This window comes from Pezoporus wallicus, unplaced genomic scaffold, assembly GCF_028554395.1.
Source record: "Pezoporus wallicus isolate ANWC-B61680 ecotype Strahan unplaced genomic scaffold, APGP_CSIRO_Pwel_v1 contig_7876, whole genome shotgun sequence".
Lineage (NCBI taxonomy): Eukaryota > Metazoa > Chordata > Aves > Psittaciformes > Psittacidae > Pezoporus > Pezoporus wallicus.
Window position 1 is genome coordinate 142,876 of NW_026641435.1, and position 12,553 is coordinate 155,428.

Here is a 12,553-nt window from a genome sequence, read left to right on the forward strand (position 1 = left end):
ATCTGGCCCTTCAAGTGTCATCCGCAGTCCTGGACAAGAGCTTACCTGGATGGAGATTGTTGAATTCTGGAGGCAGGCTAGGTGGTGGGAAGGTAGGTGCCTGGATGCCTGGAGCAGGAGGGATTCTGTTGAAGAGGAAAATGACATGACAATGGTACAGAGGACAGTGCTGAGAGAAAGACAAGCCACTTGGCGACAGGGCCACAAGCGATGGGATGGGAGCATTAGGTGACTTACAAAGCCAGGTCAGAGTTCTGGAGGAAACTTCTGTCCCTTTCAGGAGTGATGGGGTACTCAGCTGAGGACTGAGAGGGGCTGCTGGGCTCCTCCATCTCTCCAATGAGGTCCAGCACAAAGTCACAGCCCAGCAGGTCCTGCCATGTGTTGCCAGTAAACATGGAGATAGACCACCCTTGAGACTTCTTATCACAGCCCCTGGGAACAGGGAAAGCATGGAGAGAAAATATGTCCAGGCAGGCAGGGGAAAGAGAGAGAAAGGAAAACACTGGATTCGGTTTCTTCTTGCCTTGTCTGTCCTGGCTTAAGTTGTTATAATTTAGGGTGTGAATTAACTATTAAGTGTGCAGGGCCAGGAAAAAACTAGAATTGCTCAAGATATAGCCTCTTTTTTTCTTTCTGCCATTTTTTTCTCTGAAGCTGCTCTGACAGATCATGCCAGTGATTGTTCTAAAGAGACCTGCAGCTTATACACACAGATGGAAGGGTGAAGGGGAGATGACAAGCTGGAGTGGGTAAAAGAGTGGCTATTCCACAGCTAACCATTTAAATTCTAACCTGCAGCCCTGACCAGTCTGAACCTTAGAAGTAGTGACAGCCTCTTTCACACCCCCAGATCTTCTCCCATCCTCTGGCAGTACCTTGCACTCAGGATCCAGCCTGCATACTGCTCCCCAGTCATCCAGGACTCCACCTCAGCTGAGAACTTCTCCTCTAGCACAGAAAAGAATGTTAGTACACACAGCCTGCCCAGCAGGACCCAAAGCAACACCTAAGTTCAGCAGGACGCAAGCAAAGCCCAGATGGTGTCCTGAATGGGAGCCACAGGAGTACGGAAAACACATGGAAGTGCTACAAGAGCACATTTACATCCAGAATAACTGTTTGATGGCACAGGTTGGCATTTCCAACCTGGCAGTTGAAAACCCTTGTAGTGTCCTGGTTCACTTAGGCCACCAAGGAGCCAGAGTAGGGATATTCTGCATTCAGTTCACAGAGATCACTCAAGAGGCACCATAAGCCACATGTGAGAAGGGAGAAAGGCAGAAAGACTCTGTAACAATGGCAGCAGTTGCTGCTGTGCAGTAAAAGATAACAGGACTCACAGAGATACACAACCAGAACAACCCTCTGTTAAGAGGGGCACAAACTCAGAAGAATCTCATCCCTCAGCCTGAGTAGGTCTCACCAGGCCCAGACTTTGGGAGTTTTGAGTCTCGATTCAGATGCCTGTACTCCCGCTGGCTGTACCAGGCAGAAGCAATCGGTGTTCTGCTCCCACTTTACTAAGCTGAGGGAAGGATTTCCTGAGTGCTCATTTCTGCACTGGAAAAGTCCTTAGGGTGTAGAAGATCACGGAAGGGCAGAAGCACGAGTTACCATTAAAGGTATGAACATCCAGCACCATCTTCCCCTTCCTCTGGTTCGCAATCCACTCCAGCTGAGTGGGAGGGTATGCCCGAGAGACCGTAGCGTCTGTCTCTGTGAACTGTGCTGCTGTCAAGATCTTGCGCTGGCAGACAGCATTGTAGCCCTCCATGCCATGATCTGACACAAATCTAGGACAAGACAACTGCATTTAACACACTGCTCATCTCAACCTTACTGAAAGCTTAGCCGGGTCTTTTCTCCTCCTTACTTCAGCAGTGGCTTCTCCAGTGCTGGGGAAGGAGCAAAGCAGCTCAGCAAAGTTGCCATCAGGACCCATGCTCGCTGGCTGCACTCCATGTCTGGGTTTTTCCATGTCTGGGCAACCACCTGACTGAAGATTTCATTGCGCAGAGCCACGTTATTCAAACCTCTCCCAGCAATGTAGTTGCCCAGAAGCACCTCCTGCCAGCCATGGAGATTCCTGTCACCAATGAACCGCAAAATCTAGAAGTATCCAGGGGAAAAAGAGAGAGAGCTCTGGCTGTAAACCTCGGTCACAAACTGTGTTGTAAGGTGACATATTCAGTTCCTAGTTGGGTTGTAGACACAGTGTGTTTGTGAGCCTAAGAAGAGCAGCCAACACTCAGACTGAGATCTGAGTTTTTCTCAGGTTTTGTGCATCACCAAAGTTTTGGGAATCTGGGGGCAATGTTCATAGAGATTGAACCCTGCTAAAAAGTCAGGCTGACTTCAGCCTCTTCTTAGGTATGCCTCTGACTCAGAATTTGTTCTTGGGCAAAATACTTCGCCTTCTTTAGGCAGAGTTCAAGCACAAAAGCAAGTTACTGTAGGCTCTTTATTACTGTGTCTGAGCCCACAGGCTGTCTAGCTGTGAAAAAGAAGTTGATGCTTAGCTGAGCTTTGTGAAAAGCTGAGAGAGCCATACATGAAGAAACACTAACAACTGAATGTTGAAAAGACTTTGATGTAGTTAATATTATACCAAATGGTATGAGATGTGGCATCTCAACGGACTCAAGCAATGATTCATCTCCTTGCCTATGCATATAAGCATCTTAGTATCGTTTGTAATTTATATTTCTCACCCTTCAGACAAAGTAATTTCTTTCACCCCATTATGTCATTAGATTTTTTTATTTTTTTTCACCAAAAATGTGTCATAGACAGCTTTGGAAAAAACACTTACGAAGATGGCCTATCTTTTTCTCAGAGAACAATGCTTCTTAAAAGAGTTAGTAACCCAATGGTAGTAATTTAATGGTAGTAATCATGTCAGGGATCCACTGAGAAAAGCAGGAGATGGTGGCTGTTCAATTCTCATGGAATTCTTTGTGTTATAGCCCTTGCCAAAGAAACAGATATTTTATTCTTTTTATTAGCAATGGATAAAAATTATCTTCAATCTTCAGGAAAAATAACTGTAGTCTGCTTAAACACAGTCCGGTTCACGAGATTTCATTGAAGCTTGTGCTCTCCTATAATTATGATCATTAGGACAAAACAAGAGACTGGGTTTAGGTATTACCTTTCCTAACATGCTGATTTGAATTACGTGTAATTGTCAAAAGATTCACTTAGAAATCATCTGAAGCTCCATTCTGTTTTCACAGTCATCATTACAGTTTTTAATGTGTGTTTCAGAGAGATAACACCAACCCTCTCACGCAAACTCTACAGCATTAGGGTGTGGTTCCAGGTATAGCTCTCCTCATGACATAGTCCCTGCCTGTTTCCAGCCTTTATACAACAGTTCATTGTCCCTTGTTGTGTACTGTCACAACTGTCTAACAGAGATATAAGCAACATGTTTACTATAAGCCACATCATGGAAAAGATCTGGGTTAAATTTAACTTTTTTATGACTGACAGATAAAAAAGGTGCTTGGGAAGACAGGTATCTCTTATACTCTCAATGCTACTGAATCTGGAATATTGGAAAACTAAGGCTTAGCATTCTAATTCCTGTATGTTCTGCCAAATTCTGAGGCTAGCTCACCAGGCAATTCACTTTGATCCTACAGACCTGTGGCTGGTCTATGCGTCACCAAGAACACAGCAACCCTAAGTGGCTGACTGATCTCTGCCAGACTGCTCCAGTGCTCAAGCATTTATTCTGCTCTCCTCACATACTGTGTTTTCTGACTGTAGCCACCACCAGCATCTTGATGTGTAAAGGCTTCAAAACATTGTCTTATGTCTACCTGTTCTTCAACAGGGCCCTTATCAAGATAGATAGATAGAGCCACAGAATCTAATACCTATCCTATCTGATATCTATCCCATCACAGGAACCTTAAAGCTCATCCAGTCCCAACCCCTGCCACGGGCAGGGACACCTTCCACTAGAGCAGCTTGCTCCAAGCTCCTGTGTCCAACCTGGCCTTGAACACTGCCAGGGATGGGGCAGCCACAGCTTCTCTGGGCACCCTGTGCCAGCGCCTCAGCACCCTCACAGGGAAGAGCTTCTGCCTAAGAGCTCATCTCAGTCTCCTCTCTGTCCTGTCCTTACAAGCCCTTGTCAGAAGCCCCTTTCCAGGTTTTTTGTTGGCCTTTTTAGGTATTGGAAGACTGTTAAAAGGTCTCCCATGAGCCTTCTCTTCTTCTGGATGAGCAAAATATCTCTTACCAGTTTGTTGATCTCAAGCGCACTCTCCTGATACTCAGCATCCAGATGGGTTAAGGGGTGCTGCAAAGGCTGGCCAGGGGGTGGGAAATCTGTCTTCTACAAAGAAACAAAAGGACAGAAGCGCAGAGTTTGTTCCTGGTATTGCTAGAACTCGTGTGTCTCCCCAGCGAGGAAGCAATGAAGAGACACAGAAAAATTCCCACCTGGAAGTATGACTTAATGAAGGAGGAGAAAGGATAGCTGTTGATGGTTGGCGGGAGGGAAAGATCATCTTTGACCTTGATTTCAGGAGACAATGCCTCAGTTATCTGGTTGGCCTGTGCTCGGTATTGACCTGCAAGAGAAAGAGCTCCTGTGTTGTGGGATTTGGAAAGGCAGCCAGAGCTCGCCATGCAGCACATGGCTAACATGCATCTAACCTTCCCCAAGCACCTGTACCAGGCCCCTGGCTCCAGACTCCCCCAGTCCACCCTTGATGCCTCAGACCCCCAGGCAGGCACAGCCTCACTTCCTTGAGACTACAAGGCCTAAGTTCAGGAGAACTTTTACATCTCTGATCTTTCAGAGTCTTATCTCTGGGTAACACCCAGAGGGCAGTCAGTGCCTGCAGTTTCAACCCTGTTAAGCAGAGTTTACAAGTTAGGAAACACTGAGCCTGTGCAGAGATACTGCTGACAACTGTTCACTCAACAAGTAAATGAGAGGTCCTCAAGCTGAGGCAGTGTATAAGGGGCTTATAACGGATAATAGAGGAGCAAATGCTTCCTAATTGGAGGGATTTCTCAATGCTGCACAGCTTCTGTGCATTTCTCAATCTCCAAACCCGTGTGTCCCCCTGATGCTGCCTTCCTCTCTGCTCTTTACATCCCATCTGCTTTCATTTTCATCAGTTTTAGTGTGTTTTTTTCCCCGAGCTACTCTAGGTAACATGCTTACAAGACCAGCTGGCAGTTACTAGAGGGGTATGCCTTGAAGGATGTGGTATTTGGGTATCCAACAAAGTCTGCTCCAATTGACAAGACTCTTCTGCCTGATTGTGTCTTTTACTGTGCTATACAGAAGGCCAAAGACACAACTGTCATTTTGTTAGATGCTGTCTTAACATAAAAAGGCAGATACTGCCTCAACCTATGTGCAACTCAAAGACACAGGTTGTGCAGAGTTATAGAGGAAACAAAACTGCAAATAATTTAATGCTCGAGATCAAGTCAACAACTTGGGAAATTATTTCAATTAGTGGTATTTTGGCAATTTGAAAACAAACAAAAAAACTTTCCATCCCCAGTAAAATATTTCCTTTGATTGTTACATCTTACGGGCTTGCTCTGTTTCTACCTACTTCTATGTTTAAAAGTAGTTACTTTTGAAGAAGTGATTTTGAATGAAAACCCAAAAATGTTTCTTCGACAGTGCTAAAATTGTACTTTTGACTTCTTCACCTTCAGTTTCCTAAAAGATTTTTTGAGTAGAGAAAAGATGGGCTTAAGCTCTGCAAGAGACCAGCTTGCTGTCACACAGCCCTGACCAGTGGCAACCTCTGTCATCAGTTCTACCAGCACAGTTCATAAGAGGAGCCGAAAAGGTAACAGAGATATTGAATTTTAATCTGGAGTTCTGCTCACTGGCCCAAGTTGCTTTTCCACCCTGTGGTGTTGGGAAACAATATAGTCACCACCATTTGCCTTTAACATATTTGCACTGCAATAATGGTAACTCAGATACCACCCAGGTGACAGGCAGGAGGTAGAACAAGCACATAGTTAACTGCTAGAAAACAAGGAAATAAACTAAAACAGTGCAGGAAAGGGAGGGAAGGAGGGAGGATTCCTCACCTTCAGCTACCTGTAGGAGGGCAGCAAGGTCTGCAGGGATCTCCAGAAGCCCCGCATCCTGTACAGAGAGTGAGCAAATCAGTCACTGGGGTACCAGTGAAACAGCATGTGAACCCTGAGTTCTGTTGAGACTGGGCAAAGCTGCCTTTGCAAAAGTGGCCAGAACAAGTACTGAGCACCTGAGCAAAGGCAGTGACTTCCACCTATGCAACGTTCAGAAACATTACAAATAGGGCAGTGTGTTAACACACAAGTGTATGACATGGGTCTGCAAAGGAGGGAAAGGTGGGTAATTTCTAATTAAATCAACTGCCACAAGGGGAAATGATAGGAAAGTTTGCTTTCTTTGACCCATTTGACTTTCTTTGATTCACCTCATTACTAGCAAGACTGGCATATTGCATAGAAGAGACTGCAGGTGGAGGGTAAGAGCCATTTCCTGCTGCTCTTTTTTGCTGCTCTTTTTTTCTGCCATTTTTATTTTTCAGTCTTCAAGAGTGCTACAGCATAAATAAATACCTGATTCTGATCTTTGATGCACACCACTATTTTGGAGGTTCCTAAGGAAGCTCAGATCTGTACCCGGGTAAATCAAATGAGGAGCTGGCCAATGAGCCTTGAGTTTTCACTGGATTTCACCTTGCATGGTGCATGCATTTGTGCAAGGTAGTAAGTAAATGGGCCAGTGCAGCACAGTTCATCAGCACCAATGTCTGCATATAACATCAGGGCATTTCAAATGGGCTACTCAGATTAAGACACAAGGAAACCAAACCAAAGACACAAAGCCTGAGATTTGGGGGTTTGGGTTTTGTGGATTTCAATATCTCACAGTAAAGCCTTCCCTCACCAGCATATTATTTTGACATCTCCACATAAACCCTAAGCAACACCTAAAGACAGATTCATGGCTTTTTTTTGACCAGTTTGATTTTGCTTCTAAGAAGATACTTAACATTAAGTCTAGCTTTTCAATGGCGTATTCAGGAAATGAGCTTGTGACTATACAGAGCCCTGAATTCACACCTGAGGAAGCAGGTAATATTGCAAGAGCATCCAGTACTAAGTATTCCCATTGTTGTTACTGATAAATCTGGGATTTGGAGTATGTCAGTTCACGTTTCCTTGGTACACACATCATAGCAAATGCATGCCTGGTTTAAACATACAAATAATAGTTAGCAGTGATACTTATAGCAGTTGATTCAGGTTAAACTTGTTATGAAGCCTTAAATCTCTCCCTTCCTCTAAAACACCTTTCATAGATGTTTTTGTCCGGAACTGTCTCATTCCCACCTTTCACAGTAGAAGATGATTATCAAAACTAGTCTTCCTTCCAGCTCCAAAGACCAGGTCCAGGGCTGCAAACACAGTACTCTGCCTCAGGACCACTTTGTGATGCATGACTGCTCAAAGACTGGGAATCACTGAACTACTGACATAGTTTTTATTAGAAGGCTCTTTATACCAGCCTAAGCCCTATTCTTGCTGCTAGGTTTCCAGCACACATGTGTACTCTGTTCCCCAGCAAACATGGGCATAGGGGAGGGAGAACATTCTGAGTACCTGTCTTGGTCTATCTCCAACTCTCTGTGACTGTTTGACAACTTACCATTCTTTGGTTGGGACTGTCCTCTGTGTCACCACTGTCCAGAGACCACCTCCTTTGTTTCCTTTCTTCTAATTCCTGCTGCTAGGAGGTGAAAGTGAGATGGGGGTTAGGAAAAGATGTATATGAGGTCACTTCCAGCAACTTCTGGGGACACACTCTGTGAATGGGTGAGCACTGGTGTCCTGCTCCAGCAGATAAAATGACAGAAGAGCTGCGGAGCCTTCTTGGGACTCACCACAGTGTATTGAGAAGGGGATGCCCAGCAAACCCTTTAGCTTTGCTGAAATGTCACCTGCCCTGCACAACACAATTCAACAGCAAGAGCCCTCACCCCACGTCCAGTGTCTCTGCCACACCTTTCCTCCCTTGCCTAGCATCTGGTGCATCTCGAGACAAAAGCACACAGAAACATTCACTTGCCTCCTCCAGCATCCAAGAATATGGTAACACAGCCTGGACATGGATGGATGAACTTGTCCATGGGTGTGTGAGTTACAGCCATGTCCAAGGCTATAACACCCTTATAGCTCTGCCCTTTCCTATCCCATCCCATGTCCTACTCACCTGATTCCTACTCCGAGATTAAAAAGGAGGGTCTCTGTTTCTCTCTCTCTGTCCTGCTTGTCTATGTTGCAGAATGGTGTGACAGGATGGGAGGTTATGAGGGTTGGGCTGAGAAAGACAGCAGGCATGCTGAAGTCCAAAGGGCAGGGCTGTGGGGCAGGGGAAAGGAGGAACTTTGCAGCAGGTGAACTTTGAGACCTTTATTGTTGTTACTGCATGTACAGAGACCTCAGCAAGCAAACACTGGAGAAACAGGAACAGATTCAAAAGAGCTATGCTATCATGGTTACCCCGAGAAAGAAAAGCTGGATCCTGTCCAGGTAGGAGGGGGCAGGAAGAGGAACAGAAACGAGCACTGCTCTGGGCAGGGCATGGCCTGGCAAAAGGAACCTCTGCAGTCTTCCAACAGCAGCACTGACCTTAACTGCCTCACCCTTTGCTAGTCATGCCAGCACCTGTACTGCCCCCCCCCATAAGGCTGACAGCTATGGGGATGTTAGTTGCTGCTGCAGGGACAAGTGGTCTGAGTTCCTGATTTAAATTTTGTTTTCAATAGCTTGTGCAAAATGCATTCAATCCATTTGACAGAACCAGCTTTCTCCTCACACAATTTTCCACCTTAAGTCACTGCCATCTTGTTCTTACCCCAACTACAGACACAAAAGGCTGATTTCCAAAAGGCCAAGGACTTCAGCAGCCTGAGGTACCTGTAGGGTCAGGGAAGGATCACTGCAGACTAAAAAAATGCTTTTTAGTCACTGGGAAAACACCAGAAACTGAACTGGACAACTGGAAGAGCAAGATGAATGACTCCTTATAGATTGAGCAGAACAGCAGCTCTGGAAGCCACAGATGGAATAAGCTCATGTCTTGTGTGGGGCAACCTAGAGAAGCTCAAGTAGAGACATATGAACTGCCTGCAATTGAACTACCTTTGCCAATTCGTCCAGGGAGAGAAAGCTTCAGTCTCTATGGTTCCTTTTTTTTACTTTCTTTATGTCAGCCAGAGAGTGAAGGCCACCTTCTTGAGTCATTTCCAGGCACTTGCCTAAAGCCATCCCTGCCCTTGCTCCACCCAGTCACCAGCTCTGTCTAATTAAGAGCAGAAATAGCTCCTGCAGCACACCTGATCCTGAAAAGAGCATTGTTACCTGGCAGTGTTTCCTCTTTTTAATCGAAGATCTGGAGATTAAGATCATGGTATTAAATTGCACCAAGGTCTTCTTCAGCTTCCTGTAACATTTTTTAGAGGGATGTGAAAAGAGAAGAATTGTTAATGAGGGAAATATTAACTAAATTTAGACTGACTGTTGACTCACTTCAAAGATATGGACCAAACAGACCATTAATACATACAGCAAATCTCAATTTAGTCTTACTCTGCTAAGCCTTGTCCTCTCTTGGCTGTTTCCCCTGCATCCTTTACTCCAGCTATCACAATATCAGCCTTAGCACAGGCACATTACTGTAATGGTTTTGGCAGCAGCTGTATTTCCTCTGGAACCTCTGCTCAGTGGCAGGGAAGTCCCTTCACCATTCCAGTAACAGGATATTCCCTGCAGACCAGGTCAGGAGCCAACATGAGGAGGGGCCTTGCCACCCACCTTGCTGTCCTAGGTAAACATTTCCTGCTGCTGCAACATACATTCAGTAGGCTGAAAAGCTGCTGTCAAACCAAAGGCAAAAATATCTAATACTTGTGCAAACACAATGTCTATTCAATCTGTATAACTGCCTCACCATAACCATTCTGTGAGACGGATCATGTAAGAGGATAAGAGCTTCTCACTTGAGTCAGTGAAGTCTGGTCATCCAGGATGTACAAGATGCAATGGGTTTTTTTTCCAGCAAAGACATCTAGGCATGATTCACTGTACATCTTGGAACTAGGAATCCAAGCTAACTGCTATTGTCTATATTCCTCCTGCACGTTAAAAACCAACCAGTCAAATCCAGCCATGCAAGCAAGAACAAATGGAGGGGTTTGATTTATAAATCAGGAAGTTAGTGCTTCACTGCTGTTGGGAATTTGCCTAGAATTGTCTGGTTTTGTCTTATGAAACTTCTTCTAAACCCACTGATGATTTTCCTAATTTAAGAGATGAAAGCTGCTAAGTAGAGTGATAGAATACCAGATAGAGTAGTTGGTAAGTGAACTGCAAAAGGCAGCAAGTTTGATAAATATCTCCAGGACGTGAGTGGTACCTAAAATGCTACAATGAATCTACCACACAGGCTTTGAAAGTACCAGTTGAGGTTTGGGCTCCTTGGTCCTGATCAACTCACTTATAAAAGAGGGAGCAGGCACTAACAAATTACCCTTCTTTTAATTTACTACAGAATTAGTAAAAGGTATTCGATAGCTAGTTCTTTGGTCTAGGATTCGGTGGGTAGTGCTTAAGAGGGCGAAGCTTACTCAGCGTGCTGCTTCCCTACTAAAGGAGACTCTCCAGCTGAGGCTCATTCTGTATGTGCTGCCATTCACCTGCTGGCGTGATTTCCTGGGCAACAGCAGTCTGGCTGGAAAAAACACGGGAGATGTTCACTGGCAAAGTTGATGCAAAATTGCTCTAAGCTATTCACGCCTAAATCCTGCAGAGACAAAAAGGCATCGCTAGCTCCAACTCCAGCCCTCCCAGGGGGCTGTGTCTTGTGAAGAGCGCACAGCACCAGATGGCGCTGATCAGGCAGCTTGCTCTGATCAGTAAGTGTGAACGAACCTGAGAAATTCAAATCATCTGTCTAGTTTGCAAGCCCTCAGACTAGGTTATTGACTAGGCTGAACATTAAGAGGCAAGACAAGCTGCAAAGGAGGACAAAGAAGATGAGATCTGCTCTTGGATGAACACCCCTACCTGTATATATTCCATTGTTTTCAGCATTCATCAGAACATGTAGATTTTAACAGGAATCCTAAGTATAAAACTCAAAGATCACTTTATGCCCCTGCTCGGCCTGGTTTTTACTTACCACAAGTCTGAGAAGTCCCCATAAGCTCGCTGGGTCAGAGGCATGGGTGTCTACATGCTACAAGGGTAATGATTCCTGACCCAGAACTGTAGGTGCTACCCTCACCGCAATTTCAAAAAGTAACAGCTTTGCTTTGGTTATCTGCACTTCTCCTCTCTCTGGCCTGATACAAAGCCTAGTGGATCAGGAAGAATCTCTTCAGAAACTTCAGTGGATTCTGGACTTGTCCCTATTCAGGCTGGGAACAACAGAAAAACAGGATATACATGTGAAAATAAATAAATTGTAAAAGATAGTGTTATCATATTTCCAGCTTTATCCAAGTCTTGAGGAAGAAATGGGAACAGTTAGATTAAAATTACTTTACAAAATGTTTTTCTTCTATTAGTAATAGCAACACAAATAACTAAAACGTGATCCATTAAGAATTAGCTCACGCTGCTCACCTCATCAGTACAGCATGGTCAAGCTAAGTTTTTTTCCTGGGTTTGGTCCATCAAAACAAGGCAATGAGTGATGTGGGTCCCCAAGTCACTGCTGTGCAGCAGAGCACTGGCTGCAGGGAAAGGCCTCTGGCTGTGTATGTTTGTGTGTAAGTGAACGTTTTAAGAAACATCTAGTGGTTTTGTCAAACCTTCTTAAGGTGAGAATCAAACCATGGAGTTAAAATCCCCAAGTGTCCTTTCAACATCTCATGTAGCTTGGTTTCTAAACTCCAGTGCACTTGCTGAAAAGCTGGGTTTGACCTGTTTAGCACAGCATAGAAGCTAATTCAATAGGCCAAGTTGGATGAAAACACTGGCTTTGTTCTGATTTAAAACCAAATTGTTTTCTTCTTCCTTGAAATGACAGAGCCAAAGCTAGCTGTGTGCAGTATCTATATGCAGCACCATACTGGCCAGTTCATGCAAAAGTATTAAACCTGCAAGGCTGACATGGTGGGATTACCAGAAACCATCCTATTTGAGACTCGGCTGTGAAGTGCGTAACGATTGTTAGGACTCCACCTACACACCAATGCTACCTGCAGTCCACCCCATCCTAGGACCTTAGGATTCTACCTACGCTACACAGTCAGGGAAGACTATGGGCTCCTCCAGATAGCAATTCATAAGAATCTACAGTGAAAGTGTCAAATCACACCCTGAAGGAGCACGTCTACACTGCCTCTCAAAAAGAAAGTACTCCCCTGAACAGATACCTACATTACATGGTAAAATGACCATCTCTTCACTGGAAAAACAAGCAAACAAACAAAAATTAACCAGAAGCCCACTCATCAGATACCCTCCCCTTTCTGGCTGAGGAGAATCAGCACCT

At 44.8% G+C, this 12,553-nt stretch overlaps 2 protein-coding genes across 2 annotated transcripts in view; one reads left to right on the forward strand and one right to left on the reverse strand.

The window, feature by feature from the left end:
• Nucleotides 1-10,012, reverse strand: part of MYO15B (myosin XVB) — a 29,105-nt gene extending 19,093 nt beyond the window's left edge. The window contains exons 1-11 of the mRNA XM_057423931.1: nt 10,004-10,012; nt 9,415-9,555; nt 7,700-7,777; nt 6,088-6,145; nt 4,459-4,589; nt 4,256-4,351; nt 1,877-2,112; nt 1,618-1,796; nt 879-951; nt 238-435; nt 46-125 (exon numbers count right to left, since the gene is read on the reverse strand). Of these exons, the coding sequence (XP_057279914.1) occupies nt 46-125; nt 238-435; nt 879-951; nt 1,618-1,796; nt 1,877-2,112; nt 4,256-4,351; nt 4,459-4,589; nt 6,088-6,145; nt 7,700-7,777; nt 9,415-9,555; nt 10,004-10,012 (1,279 nt within the window). The remainder of the gene's footprint in view (nt 1-45; nt 126-237; nt 436-878; nt 952-1,617; nt 1,797-1,876; nt 2,113-4,255; nt 4,352-4,458; nt 4,590-6,087; nt 6,146-7,699; nt 7,778-9,414; nt 9,556-10,003) is intronic.
• Nucleotides 1-12,553, forward strand: part of ARHGAP44 (Rho GTPase activating protein 44) — a 240,279-nt gene that overhangs the window by 117,377 nt on the left and 110,349 nt on the right. The gene's annotated exons all lie outside the window — the stretch shown is intronic.